This window comes from Phaethon aethereus, assembly GCF_964289735.1.
Source record: "Phaethon aethereus genome assembly, chromosome: 1".
Taxonomy (NCBI): Eukaryota; Metazoa; Chordata; class Aves; order Phaethontiformes; family Phaethontidae; genus Phaethon; species Phaethon aethereus.
In genome coordinates, this window is record NC_138575.1 from 38,483,283 (window position 1) to 38,498,869 (window position 15,587).

The 15,587-nt window shown below is 41.1% G+C and overlaps 1 protein-coding gene across 2 annotated transcripts in view; it reads left to right on the forward strand.

Moving 5' to 3' along the window:
• The window catches only part of SRGAP1 (SLIT-ROBO Rho GTPase activating protein 1), a gene marked incomplete at its 3' end in the record, with an annotated part of 152,111 nt that overhangs the window by 117,904 nt on the left and 18,620 nt on the right, over nt 1-15,587 (forward strand). Inside the window, exons 12-15 of one of the 2 annotated variants that reach the window (XM_082011432.1) lie at nt 529-631; nt 4,325-4,385; nt 4,549-4,626; nt 6,182-6,316. In XM_082011432.1, coding sequence (XP_081867558.1) covers nt 529-631; nt 4,325-4,385; nt 4,549-4,626; nt 6,182-6,316 — 377 coding nt within the window. Of the gene's footprint in view, nt 1-528; nt 632-1,141; nt 1,176-4,324; nt 4,386-4,548; nt 4,627-6,181; nt 6,317-15,587 lie in introns of both variants that reach the window. The other variant, XM_082011433.1, reaches the window with a different exon arrangement.

The window sequence follows — 15,587 nt, forward strand, 5'->3', positions numbered from 1 at the left end:
TTGGATGTGGAAGGCTAAAGGCCTTTAACCTTCCTGGCTCTAGTTGAAAATGCAGGTGGTTTGGTTTTGAAGCATCTTAGGAGTCTGCTGAGCAGCTTTAATTTGCGTTTGAAGATTCTTCAGCGTGAAGCGACTTCTGCTTGATAAGAGGTGCTTCAAGTGGCTTCTGTTCTGCCGTGGCTGGCAGGATGCATTCCAGTGGTTGCTGCACATTTCATGCATGACAGCAACAAAAAAGGCCGTTCAAATTTGTGCAGTGTTTGGAATAAATGTATATGGTAAAACTGCAAAGCAGGGATTCATAAAGAATGTCAATATTTATCCATAAGTAATGCATTTTTAATGGGGGAGTTCTCCACTCTTTAATCACTGCTACACTTAAATTTGATGGAAAGTCTTTATTTGTTAAATACTGTGTTTATTTCTCCCTTTATAATGTTCTGTTGTTTTGCCATGAGCTTACAGACATTTCATTTTATTGTGTGACTTAATTCTGCCTTGCTCAGTAATTGTATTCCGTTCCCTTAGGCCTCCAAATCTTCCCCCTAAGCCCCAGAAACACAGGAAGCCCAGACCCCGATCACAGTATAGTGCTAAGTTGTTTAATGGTGATTTGGAGTCATTCATCAAGGTACTGGCACCAGCCACCCCAGTGGCTGATCTCAACACTTCTTACTATAATGGTCACCACCTCACATGAGCTGAGGCAGATCATTATGTTTAAATCCATCCTGGGGCTCTTTTATTTCCCAGTTGATCAATATAATACTTCCTGAAGTCAGAGGGAAAGAGGGGGATTCATTTCTCGTGTTAGACTCCCTATGATTTTGTTAATCAAGTAGGGATTGTATTGGCAGCCTGGTTTTATTAGGAAACTTAGCACCATGTAGAAGATAGGATGTAGTGGTGCATCCCACGACTTAGCACGATTTCCTGCTTGCCATTTTCATTACATTCGGTATTCAAAGTCTGTGCAGAATCAGTATTACCCTGGGTTTGATATCCAGCTTTTGATTTCCTATGACTTTAGGAATTTATTATATTGTGTGAAATTGTGATCACCGCTATTCTGGATCTTGTATCTTTGCTGTATTTACTATCTTCTTCTTTCTCATACTTTTATTTCTAATAATGCTTCTAGCCGAGGCCGAAGGAACTCTCACACAAGACATCAGGTATAGTTCTGGTGACAAAGAGAACCATCTCTGCCTCGCTCTCGGGTTGCATTCACGCCTGGCTCAAAATTAGTTCTTTCAAAGACCTGGAGGGAGAAGTTTGCATTAAGAAATGAGTGTACAAGTACAGCAGGCAAAACTGAACCAGAGCACAGCTCTGGAGTGATTGTAGTCTTATATGACAGATACTTCCTTATTCATTAACAAGCATCTGCCCATGGCAGTCAGTTAGTGGCTCTGGACACTAGCTGACAGAACTAAGGGAAAGAAATCTTAAAAAAATATGTAACGATACATTTATAATTGCAGTGAATGAAATTCCTGACAGCAAGCTCTGTGAACTGGGTTTGACTGTTACAGGAATTATTTTTTTGCTCCCTGTGCAACACAGCTAGTGGCATATATTTTGCAGAACAAATTCTGTGCTCAGTGGCACCATACCAGTTTAGCTGTCTTTGAATCAAGCTTTCAGCCACCCTCAGTACAACTATAGGGAAAACTAATATTATGCAGAAGGTGCTATGAGGCACAAAGACTTTCAGGAAATCATCACATGATACAAGAGATGAATGTCTTGAAGAGTTTCTTGCGCAAGATGAAAGTAAGCAAAGAAGCAGAAACTCCCACAACAAAAAGCCCCTGGATTAGAGAAGCACAGAGCAAATCAGGAGAAATAGTACCTGGTACCCCATCATTTTCCCTCACAGAAAAGAGGGTTCTCCTACATGTCAGTGTGGGTGACAGTATGGCTTACTTGCAAGTAGAGAGTCCTACATAGTTAGTCTTTCAAAAAGAAAGACGAGAAGAAAGCTGATAGCTTTATGACAGATTTGCCAGTGTGGGAGCTAGCCTAGGAAAGCATCCCTGCCTAAAGACCATGTCATTCCTGATAGGGATGAGTCGTTTTGACAGGCTCAGAAGGATTACAGCTAGTGAAATACAGTATCGCACTAAATTGCTTTTTGTTACATTTTTGCATCATAAGAAATTATAATTAGTCCCAAACATACATTCACTGACTACTCACATCAGTTTAAATTCACAGCAGTGCTAGGGTCACTGTTCTTGACATTTCACCAACACAGACTGTTATTTCAAATTATTTTCCTGTCATTAGATCCAAAATCCAAAGCTGTTAGTTTAGATTATTTCAGGGAACTACTTAACTACAAAGTTGTGCATGGTTCACAACAGATTCTCCAAAACCAGATATGAAAGTAATTTATTTTTTTGTGGTTTCTTACTGCAAACACTCTCTTTTCTGAGGCTTTACATTCTTTGCATGAACCAGTGTACTAACGGGAGATACGGGTGCATGTTGTGCATGTTTTCTAATACTCTGCTTTTTTGGAGAGCCAGGCTGCTCAGTGCTGGTGAAGATGGCAATATTCCTGGGTTTAGCAACTTACTTGTTCCATGGGGTTTTTTATTCAGCTGTTACTGAATCATGACACAACTCAAACAGAAAATGCTCATCCAGACATTACTGGTTCTGGGCCAGCCAGTCTTTGCTAGGTCTTAAATGAAAAGACAAACAAGCCACAATTTAAATAGCATAATTAGTGGTACAGTCTTTTGTAAGCCCCACTAAAACAACACAGAGTACACAGAAGATCAGGGGTTAAGTTGTCTCAGGAAGCGCATTGTTTCATTGCTTCACTGTGTGTTATTTTCGAACTTTTTTTAGTAGTTGGATTTTCTTCTACTTGGGCTTAATTCATAAACTTCCCATTAGTGTAATTTAGCATGAAAATGAAGGACTAGCTTGTAAGAGGAAATGTGTATTCTGAGTTACAGGGTGCTTTTGAATTCATGGTTTTGTAATACAGACTGGTTTTATATTAAACTTTCAAATGAATTAGTCAATTCTCTGAGCATTTACATATTTTAAATTCATTTGGAAAGAAAAATTATAGCTTCCAAGACAAGAACTTCAAAGGTACCTATTATTTATGAAACAGTAATTTTTCCACCACAAGCACCAACTTTTCTAAATAATTTTTAATCATATTATTTGTGTCTTTAATAGATATTTGGTGACTTGTAGTCATTAGTGTGCTTGGGGTAAATCATCCATTTTTTAAAGTGCCAAAACACGTCACAGATGAAGGACTGTGACGGTTCTTTCAGAAAATCAGCAGTTTAAAAGAAAAAGACAAATAACTCACTGAAAATTACTGTATACACATCTCCCCCTCCCATCACAAGCATTTTTTTCTCCTTTATTAAAACGCTTAATTGAAGATGTAGCTATAGACCTGCTGCTGTATCATAACTGAGAGCAGGAGCTTTGATTCCTGAGCTCTGCCAGTTGCAGGTGGGGAGGTATAGACTGTGATCTCCCTTTCCCAAAACCTTTGTGCCTACAGAATAGGCAGCTGAACCACATGCTCAGCTCAAAGTGGCTGCAGTTCACCACCCAGTGTATTACCAGCTAGTTAGAGCAGCCTGAAACAACATGCCAGGCTGTCATCTGCCCTATGTTAGGACACGCAAATCAGCAGAGCACATAGGAGTGCTCTCAAGTTAGGAAGGAGACACCTGGTGCCCCATGCAATGTCATTTGGTGGCTCATCTCCAAGAACTTTTCTGATAGTCCAGCAGGTCCAGAAAAGGCCTTGTCAACTGTGATTGACATTTTTTACCAAAAAAAAAGCGCACCTCAAAGAATTAGCTCTTGTGTAATTAGGTCCAAGTAGGATTTTCTCCACCAGGAAGAGAAAGGTAAGTTAAATGGATATAGAGGGATTATCTTCATCACGAAATATTGTTCTTAATAATAAACTTTTTAAAAGGCAAATTCACTGCTTTAGCTCATTTTGCTTCAAAAATCTAGAACACATGCATGGGCTAAGATGTCACATAAAGTGTTAGCCAGATACAGTGGCAGAGGTAGAGAATGAAATCTCTGAATTTCCCGATTCGATGATTTTAATGAAGAACTGTAATCCTTTCTCTCCACCTGTTCATTTCCCTCCCGAAATGGGAAGGGAACTCTGTTAGAAATTACATTTTTCCTTATGTGTTTTTTTTTTGCCGACACTGTCCATTTGGATTGACCAAGAAAATGCATTTTCACATTCAGTTGAGACTAGGGAGGTTTACTCTTCTCGATCTACAGTTCACTCTTTCCGCTCTTGTTTTTCCAGGATTCAGGACAAGTCATTCCTCTCATTGTGGAAAGCTGTATCAGATTTATCAATTTATACGGTAAGCTCAGAAACATTCTGTGTCATTTTATTATTGCCCTAGACTTTTTTGTGTATCTTTTGCATAATGCATTTACCACCACAGCTTTGTTTTTAAAATAGAGATTAAAAGTATTTTAAAAACTAGATTAATTTCTCACCACTGTCTCCCATCTTTGCTGCAGGTCTTCAGCATCAGGGAATTTTCAGAGTGTCTGGTTCCCAGGTGGAAGTCAATGATATTAAAAATTCATTTGAGAGAGGTAATTGCATTTTCATTTATTCCGAGCACCTTAATACCTGACATTTAAAAATCTTTTCAATTCTAATTACTTTCTTGGCTGTTTAAGCCATTTGTATGCACTTTGTGTACTGCACCTAGAACTTTGCACCATCATATGCTTAAAGATGAAGTGTAATGATGACATGTACATGTTTTTCCCCTGTTATGTCCTAGGAGCTTGAGGTTGTTTTTCATTTTTCATTTTGTTTAGATGAGACATTTGACTCTTGACTCAACTGTAAACTTTAGTCTTTTGTTAATGATAAACTGCAAATTATAGTTTGTCTGTATTTTATTTTAAAGATCCTCAGTAAGGAGAGATTATGGTTTTTAATTAGATTCAAGAGACTACTTAACGCAATTTGAGAACCCTGTTACTTGATCTTCAGAATACAAGTGCTCAACTTTCTGGTCCCTCTGCTAAAGTGGCATCACCGTCAATGATAATACGGGCTGTGAAAGGGTCATTCCATTTTCAACCACTGTTTTAATTCCTGAAGGAAACTTCAGCCACAGAGGAGGAATTATGGGAAAGATATCTGGAAGTGAAAACAGCTTTTTAAACGTGAGTGGCTTGCAACACCCAGCCTAGGATTGCTCTGCTAGGGGAGCCAGGATCGAGCAATCCCCTAATTATGTTAAAATAGTACTAGTTAGAATTTTTTTTAAATCTTACATTCTGATTTCCTGGGTCTTAGAAGCTGTTTTTTTTAATTTCCAGAAAAACCTTTTGCAGATCATCTGCTAAAGAGCAAACCCTTGGAGCAATAAGTCTTCTCACTAAAAGCATGAAAAAGTATGCACAGTATTTTTCTTCCCAGGATTAGTTATATATCTTGTTAAACCTGGTCCCATATCTTTGACAAGATATGTGAAACAGTTGTTTTTACATGCTAAGTGAAGCCACATCCTCCTGTTCTTCAGCTTTTGAATGTGTGTTATTGTTAATTGCTTCTTCTAGGTAGTGTTATTCTTGAAGACAGATATATTTTAAAGTGTTTCAAAATAAAGATTAAGTCTTTAAAATTACATGTAGTTCAGTCATGGCTGAGATTTCACTTCGGGTTTCGGTTCCTATACAGTATTTTCACAAAATGGTTGCATATACTCCTGAATGTTTTAATTTTTCTGAATGAAGACAGATTCCCAATTCAAAGAGTTATCTAACTCAATTTGCCTTAAGTAAGCTCCCAAAGAATAGTCTAAGAAACCTTATTCAACTAAAAACATTTGGGTTTTTTATTTTACTAACCATAAATCACAACTTGTCCATAAATACCTAGTTGAAAGGTCAGGACCTAACAGATCACTAGGTTATGTAATTTAAAGGAAGCTTTAATTAGGCTGCCGGTTTTACTTTAATCATAGCCTGGGATTTCTAAATCAGTGTTTATCATCATACTTGAATGCTTGCATTGCCACCTCCCACACACTAAAAACAATAAGAAAACCCAAAAATGTCACTCACTTATAAGAATGTTGCATGCAAGAATGCTCCTGCATGTGTGTTTCATTCACTTTATTTACCTTTTAAGGTGAAAATCCTTTGGCAGATGACCAAAGTAACCATGACATTAACTCAGTTGCTGGAGTACTGAAGCTCTATTTCCGAGGGCTGGAAAATCCTGTCTTTCCTAAGGAAAGATTTAATGATCTTATTTCTTGTATCAGTAAGTAGAAATCTCTGTTTCTTTCTCAATAGAATTTTACTTCCATATATACAGTAGTGACCTGAAAAAAGAGCTAACTTCACAGATTTTTCTGATATTTGTTTGCCATCTGTAACAGTCTGGGTCAGTTATTAGTCATAGTCACAGCTGTGGTTGTTCCCTTTTTCCAGTGGGATTAATGTACAGTACAACTCTTTGTTTAATAGGGCAGGAAGAATATCTTTTGGTATACAAGAGACTGTTAAATTTAAATGCATTATTATTTTCCTCTGTGCACTGGGGCAGACAGAAGGGGATGAAGTCATGACTGTGCAAACAGAGTATGTTACTTTCCACAAAGGTTTTCATGCCCTGCAGCTTGGAGTCAGCACTAGTGAATAAGTAACTAACTGCTCGACATTGTGTGGTTCTGGACCTCTGTTGTGATCAGCTTAAAACCCCTGATCCAACTGGCAGGAAAACCCTTCAGTGCAGGAAGGGAGAGGAGCAGCTGAGCGTTGTCTGCAGAAGACCGGGTCTGCCTTCCAACACACAAGCTGTAGTGGGATGCCTTTGAGGAGCATTGCACGGGTCTGTGCACTGCTGGTGTTCGCAGCTGGACTCAGAGAGGTTGTAGTAATTTCGGAACGTCTCAGTGGACGAGTTAATTGCTCTGGCATGCACAAAACCTCTTCCAGTTCACAGATCCCTGCAGATGTTGAGGAGGAGTGAGGCCAAGCCAACCACCAGTAGGCTTACTGTTCCCTGTGGGTCCATTAGAAGTGGTCAGAGGTGCTAGCTTTGTGGAAGAATTGCCTCCTTTCAACCATTCTTTTATAAATTGCCTGCTTCAGCTGAATGGAGAGAGACAGTTTCACAGGTAATGAGGACCAGTCCTCTGGGATATTAATCAGGGCAGGCTCTCTCCAAACTCTGTTATTTTGGCAAAGGAGTCTCAGCCCAGCAGGCAGGACCACAGATCCATACGTGCACAGTGTCCTGGGCTGGCCATCGGATGGGCTTTTCTGCTCCCTGCTGGGGGAAGCCAACGTGTGTGGTTTCCTTCCCACATAGGGAGGATTGCAGTAATTCAGCCTGGAGGTTGCAAATATATGGATCGCTGTGATCAGGTCTATGTGCAATATTTTGTGTTTTGTTTTTTGCGTTTTTTTCTGCAGCTGTTGCTATTTACAGACTCGGTGGTACTGAGGAGTCCTGAAGGACCTCAAAACCACAGTTTAACAGTCTGATCCCTGATGCTGAGGGGGACGCTTCCCTACAGGGAATCTTGGTTCTGCTTGAGTTCAGCTTTAGCTAACTGTGGTGCCACAGCCCAGAAAATGTCTGCGAGTCATAGAAATTGAAATCTTAAAAGGGATCATTTTGACTGAGTGATTTTCTGCATGACAGGGATGATGGAACTTTACCTAATAATCCTGCACTGATTTCCATAACTTCTGGATGAATTAAAGCATGTCTGCTGGAAAAATTTATTGATTTAATGGCTTCAGTTGACAGAAAATCTACCACATTCTTGGATAAGCTCTTCAAATGATTAATCACTTTCATCATTAAACATTTGTACCAGATTTCCTTTTCAAAATTTCTGCTTTCAGATTCTGCCCATTGGATCTCTTTATGACTTTATTATTTTGACTAAGCATTAATAAAAATATAAATGATGGTTCTTATATGTGGAGATGGTATTGCACTCCGCTGTGTTGAAGAGCTTTAAATAGAACTGTAAAATACCAAGAACGAGTATTCCATCTTATGGAGATTGTACAAGTGAGTGCTTAGGGGATGCAAAAATATTTGCCCAAAACAACCTTTACAACAACCTTTACAACCAAAACAACATTTAAACTGTGTTTAGAAGAGGAACCTGGATGATTTCAAAGAGTTTCTGTTCACCATCAAAGCTTCTGAAGACAGGATGGGGTATTTGGAAAGGGGTAGAAATTCAATGGACTGAGTATGTGTACATGGCACCTGCACAGGCAGGAGAGATTCACTAACCTCTCGGAGCATCACTACCTAAGAATGATCCAGTTCAGTTATCCCAAAATGGTCTTTTGTTTTTAAGAACTTCAAGAAAAATGGCGATGAACTAGAACCCTAGCATTAGGCCTTGGTTTCCTTAGAGGATATCTGACTCTAGCATGTTCAAGGTAGGCAGCGGATTATTTTCTTGCGAAAGAGTTGACAACCTGTTTTTTTAAATAATACTATCATCCAGCAGAGCTGAAATCAGTAACAACCAATACCCTGGAACAAAGTCACTGCTTTTCACAGCCACGTTTTAAAATGGGACAGTTGCTGGGAAAGACGTGTTGCTATCTGATCCTGGTTTAGACTGGCTATTCTCCGAGGCTGTCGTAAGTCTGGTTTATCATCTCTATGACAGCTTGTCAAAACAAGGTCTAATGACTGAGTAGTTCTGCTAGGTTTGACTTTTGATATTGCTGTTACAGAAGAAAGCAGAGGATTTTCTTCCTGATAATGTGTTGTAAGAGTCACAGATCTGTTTCTGGCAGGTTTTGGAGGAAGCCAGGGGAGGATGATTTCGTTGTTTGGTTTGGTTTCCACAAGATTATCATTAGGGGCACTTCTGAAATGGCATGTCAATGCCTTCCTTCAGTGGAGGGAGGAGAGGTAAGTTTGGAACATGGCAGGACAAAAGGGGTTTTCTCTTTGAGCACATTGGTGTGAGTTTACTTTGTTGTTGGGTTTGAACATGGTGTGAGGAGAGAAAGAAACAGCTCTTGTGCCTTGCACACACAGCCAGCTCCAGAACCGCACGCTGGGAACAGTGGGCTGTGTGTCTGCATCTTCTGATTACCTGAGAAGCCTGAGGCGGTGTGTTTTTACAGCTGTGTACCTAGTCTGTGTGCTTTGTTAAGTGGTCCACCACTTCCAGGGAATAAGAGGCTGCTTGGTTTTGGTTTGTGTGTGTGGTTTTGTTGTTGTTGTTTTGGTTTGTTTTTTGTTGTTGTTGAAAAAAGAACAAGCATTTCAGAATATACTACCTGTCACAGTTTGGTTTATATAGCACCTACATGGCTCGTACTATCAAAAGCTGTCAGTCTCAAAGACCCTTTCCATTGCTCTCTTTTAACCTTAACGCTTTGTATATCTTGCAAAAAGGAAGGCAGTCTAGGTAAGATTTTTCTCCCACTTCAGACTTTGAACCTGTCATAATTACATTAGTTTCTTTGTGCTCACGTGGCCTCACAGATTAAGTATGTTTGTCTTCATGTTAATGGAAGCAGGGCCAGACTCCCTTTCCTCTGTGAGAATGCATGTTACTGCAAATTCTTTAGATCACAATTGATATGTAAAGTCCAGAAAGCTTTCACATTTTTATTTAAGAGGGTTTAAATACTCTTAATTCATATTGCATTCACTGTCTGACAAACAGTGAGGAAAGGAATAAACATGAAGTTGTTTTTAAATAGTTTTTCAAGATGAATGTCACTGTGGTTTCTTCAATCATTAGCAGAAATTGTTATAAAAGGGGGAAGGGAGAAAGCAAATTCATAAAGTTAATGTTCACATAAAACTGTAAAAGGGCAAAATGTCACACATTTTATATGGAAATGTAATGTTGCCAGTGAAAAACCCCTTGAAACTGAAGTATTTAGTTATGGATGTCAAGCATAATTGAGGCTACAGCTGCAAAATGAACCTTTCCCTCAGTACAACCACTGAGGAATGCTTTTGCATTTATGCATATATTTCCAAATGAAATAGAGCATTGTGATTTAATGCTTTCCCTTTTGCAAATACAGAGGAAACAGTGCAAAATGACTGTGACTTTTAGGGCAATTTGTATTAATTAGACTCATGAGAACAATGTTATTCTGTTTGATCTTATTAACTGTTTTAGATAAAATTTGGGCCAAATTATGATTTCTCCAGAGCAAGCATGAAAGGTAGGATGGAGCATAAAGAATCCATCTGATTATGTGCCATAATTCTGCATTCTCAGCAAAAGGAGTGGCTATTATTGCTCCCAGCAGCACTCAGCAATCCAGAGGATAAAATAGTGGCAGGGGAGAATTGCACTGCACTTTTTTCCTGCCCCTTTGTAGAAACAGGTTGAGCCAAACACAAGCGAAATATTTGTAACAGGAGTTACTTGGAGGGAGAGGGTGCTGAAGCTGTGCTTAGGACTGGCCGTAATTCACCTTCACTGCTGGGGGACTGCAGTACCTCTCCTGCTGTGAGTTCTTGCACACGTGAATTACAGTTCACTTTTACATACATAGCTGTGCAATGCAGCAGCAGACACATCTCAGCTACCCAGACTGCTTAGCTTCTGCTCAGGTCATTATAAATCTTCTTGGTTTCGTCTCCCTTGCCTTCTATTTGATATACTAAGATGCCAGGATGCATGAAAACTTGACATCTTTTTTCCTTCTGATTTTCATCATTTCAATCCCTTGCTGCCAGCAGTCCCTGTTTACCTAAATGCACAAATGTTATGAAAGGAAATTATTTTACTGCTTTTCCAGACTATTGCCCATTACTTAAAAAGTAAAAAACTGTATTCTGAATTGTCAACTCTTCCTGAAAATGTTCCAACAAAATGACAACTGTATCCTTCCCTAAGTGACAGTGGAGACCATTGTGCTTGTCCTCCTGTAACGCCTTCTTAAATAGATCTGAAAGAGCTGTAAGTGGCATTGCTGAGTTACTATCAACATATCTTTGAGTTGGATTGGACTCATCTACCAAAGTGGAAAAGGCATAAATTGTTAACTTCAGCACTAACACATTTTTATGTAGGTTACTTGTCAGCTGCAAATTGACCATAAAAACTACATCTGCAAGTGTAACTCAGTCCCATTTGACGTTCAGCAGGTGTGTAAAACACGCATTAGGCATTCACTCTGTTACTAGTGGGCGCCACACCAAGTGGAAGTAGAAAGTGACCCCCACACAGAAATACCACATTGGATTTTATCGTTCAGAACAGTGGTCCTAAAGGAGAGAGATATCTTATATTACCATTGTTCGCTTTCTTCTTCCTCCTTTGTGCTACCCTTGCCTGTGAAATATGCTTAGCTTGCATAGCACTGGCTGTTAGTGTAGCACAATTTCTTCATTGCTGACACCAGGTTTCTCCTTCCACATGTTCTGATCAATAATATCTTCCCTTTGCCAAATGTTTGCAATTCTTTTGTTACTACTGAGATTGGCCCATGGAGGCTATCTGTTAACAGAAGGTGGTAGAACATACTCAGTCCAGAACTCATGTTTCTGAGTTCTGACTGCTCCCAGGCTGAATCTTCTCCTCGCTGGATAACCATGTCTCACCACCAGTGCAGGAGAGGCCATGTGTAGAACCGAGACCAGGAAAAGTAAAGGGCTTTTGTAGCATTTTTAACTAAACCAGACTGGTAAAGGCACGTAGCTGTCCAGCTGGCCCAAAATATTTCAGAACCATCAGCAATTGTTCTCTTGCAAAAGTCTTTCATTCTCCATCACCAAAGTGCTGCATTTATATATTTGAATATTTATTGCCTTGTACATGCTCCACTACTTCAGGATTATTGCTTAATTAAACTTGAATTTACTTTTTCTTAATGTTGTTTAGGATGACTGTATTCCTGTCTTCATTTATAATTTAGTTTTGTTTTATTTGTATTTGGTGGCTTCTGTTAGTAATTGTGTTTTCTTCCCTCTCAGGTTTCCTTTACTTTTCTGAGGCAGATGATTGTTCACTTTTGATCTGTTTCACTCTAGAGTCTGCCTTTGCAAAAACCTCATCAAGAGTCACCAGGTGGTTAAAATGTCATTTCTTATGGAAGAGAAAAACAGGCATTCATTGATTCTGTGTGTCTCTGCAGTAAGCAAAGGTGACACAGCCTCTCCAGAACAGGTTCCTGTGTTCTTGGAGGCTGAAGGGCACACCTTTTAAGGCTTGAGTAGCTAGGATTTATGCCTATCTCATGCTATTGAGAACTGGTCCTTAGCCTGTGGCTGACAAAGAGGCAGCTAGCTGATAAGTAGTTCTTTAATTTATGCAATGACATCAGTCTCATCTGGATCCATTTATTCAGTTCAAGGACAAGGAGTGCTTACAGAGGAAGTCCATGGGAGATCAATAAGTAAATTTTTTCCAAGACCAATGCAAGACTGCACCTCAGCAGATATTCTTGTGGAGGTTGTGATCTGCTTCTTTGGGGGATTTTATGAACGGCTTGGACAGATGTCTCTCAGAGGTGATTAAGGTGAAGTCAGAGGGTGATATCGTAGGCTTAAATGACCTCTGAAGAGTCCTCCGAGCTCTTTGTTTTTTATTTTTTGTCGTAACTGGTGGAGGCTCCTTAAATCCCAAACACCTCCAGTGCTTAGACGCCAAGATAATTTTACGGATACACAGAAAACCAAGCTCCTTACATTATGAGGGTGCTTTGCTCCATTATTGTCTGATAAAAATACATTAATAGTTGTGAGCACAGGTGCCCAGCTCTTCCACAGAGTGCTATAGTCATAAGGCCCCAGAAGCTGGCCTCTTCCCCTTCTCTTGTTTCACCCCACAAATATCTCCTGTGCTTTAGGCTGCACTGTAGCTCCACTTTGACAGGAGCAGAGCATTCCCACACCGAACACCTTCTCATCTGACTGGCAGGCAACCTTCCTGCTTGTGGGTTTGATCCCCTGTGGTTGAGACGAGTGTGGAAGGCAGGTGTGTCAGACCAGAGCTCTGAAAGTTTGGTCTGCTCTGAGAACTGGGCACTAGAAAATAACTATTTCTATTTGTGATACTTACCTGATGGTAGTCTTGATTTGTGGTTGATATTCACGTGTCCTTCACACAGATTTCACTTCCCTCCCTCCCTACACAGAAAAAACACGTGTGCTTGGCCTTGCCAGTGGCTTCTCCTGTTGCTTGTGTTTGGGAATGTGAGTCTCATCATATCATTAGAGTAATGAACCAGTTTTCAAATCCCTCGATTTCTCTTTCTGCTTGGCAGAAATAATTGCATTATTAGGACAAGTCATGTAATATCAGCACTTCAGTTTTCTTAGCTGGGAAATGGGTAATACCTCCCCAGGTGCTGAGGTAGGGCTAAGAGGGCCTCCAACAGAACTGCTGTGAGAGGGGAGACACAGCCACCTTTCTGCAGCGTTGGGATTGCCAGTGGCTCCTCGCAGCAACCAGCTTGTAGCTTGGATGGCTGTTCTGCCCCGAGGCTCTCTTCAGCAAAGCCAGTGGAGGCAAAGCAATACTTTCTCTTCCCTCTGCATGGGAAGGAGCAGAGCTGCAAATTCTTTCTGCCTGGATGCAGAAAGATTGCTCTGTATTCATTCCTTCTTTCCTACATATCCTAACATGCACTGCATACACGCAAGCAACTATGAAATTTGGCTCCTCATTTAAAAGCAGCACGCAAATCATAGAATCATAGAATCACTTAGGTTGGAAAATACCTTTAAGATCATCAAGTCCAACATAAACCTAACACTGCCAAGTCCACCACTAAACCATGTCCCTAAGCACCACATCGACATGTCTTTTAAATACCCTCAGGGATAGTGACTCAACCACTTCCCTGGGCAGCTTGTTCCAATTCTTGACAACTCTTTCTCCTTTAAACAAGATCAGTGCTGAGAAAGAAAAACAAGCCTTTTGAAATAATGTGGAAAGCACACGAATTTACCACTTGGCAGTAGTTTGGATTTTCAATAAAGGGGCTTTCATGGAAACTGGGACTGCGTTACCAGGAAGGTATTGGAAACACACACACCTCATTCCAGCATGTATAGCTTGTAACTGCTTCAGTACAGAGGTGACCTGCTAGTACTTAGTACTGGTCATGCTCCTAGTAGGGCAGCTGGGATAGCCCAACACATGGCCATGCAGCCAAACTCTCTACACCTACTCTGCCGTGTCCGTGCTGCCTACTGGGACCAGTTCCTGGCTCATGCATCCTGTGAACCATGTCTAGGAACTGCTTGGAAGAGTTGTAGTTGGCACAGACACAAGCACGTTGGAGAGTGTGAGAACTACTGTGTGGTAGCTGCCTGCCGGTGTTCAAGACTGTGCCCCATCCTGGTTTAGCTCACTAGTTTAGAGAGAGCTATTGCATCCGGATAGGCAGCACACTGCTGGAAGGAGCCGCTGGACCCACCTGGGAGCCTGGCCAGTGCATTTCTTGGGTCTGATTTGAGTTCAGCGATGACTGAACCTGGTTCAGGGGCAGTCTTCAAAACTGGCTGGCAGAGACAGGTCTGCAGCACAAAGCATTAGCCAGGAAAGGCTGTAACGCAGAAGGCAGGTCCTGGTACTGTGTCACAACTTCCCTCCAGCTTCCCATATCCAGCACACAGGGCGGAAAAGCTGGAGAGGAGCTGTGCCACCGCACCGCACAAGCAGTGCTGCTGAGGCGAGGGTGTTGAAAGACGTAACCAAAGCATCTTTAGACCTTCCTCCATCAGACCCACTCCATAGAAGATCCACCTGCGCACACGTACATGGGCTCAAAACCACCCAGAACTACAACTCTGCGTACAGAGACTCACAGACTGGCTTGTCAGGGGGAAGGTTGGATGAACTGGAGACTCACAAGGTGCCCTTGCTGTAACAGCAGTTGCTTTTGTTGGAAGAACAGGAACTGAAGATATGGACAGTCTTCCACTGGGAGTGGCTTAGTTTAGGCAGGTGGAGAAAGGCCTTGCACTAAAACTGGTGTCTGTGGGCTGTGCAGAACAGCAGTGTGGCACTACAGGACAGAAGTGAGGGCATTGGTGTCTCCAAGATGTGCTATGCACTGGAAAGGGGGAGGAGAATTGTGGTTGCTCTGCAGATCCTCACTGTGCAAGCAGCTCCCAGGCTTAGCACATCCCTGCCATGGACTCTGGTTCTTAACCAGTAACTAGAAATAATTCTTCTTGATTCATGCAGTTCACATTTAACAGCAACATAAAAATAAATTTCAAGTCCCATACTCCACTTCAGAAAATGTAATGGTTTGAACTGATTTTCAGCTAGAGTTTGGGTTCAGTGTGACTCATTAGGTTATAAATTATACAACTTGTCAGCAGTCTGTTTCCCTACCAGCTCTGCGGCAGCTCGCCAGTGACACCGTTCCAGCCTTCAGCTACTCTGCCAGGGAATAGGTTTTTACCTCCTGCAGGAGTTTCACTTTGCTGCTCCTACAGCAGATGCCACAATCCAAATGGACTTCCTTCATGCAAGCAGTGGTGGGCTGTCCTCCTTCTGCAGAAACTCTCAAGGAGCTAAGTTTCACCCTATCCCAGAATCTTCCGTTCCCCAGGA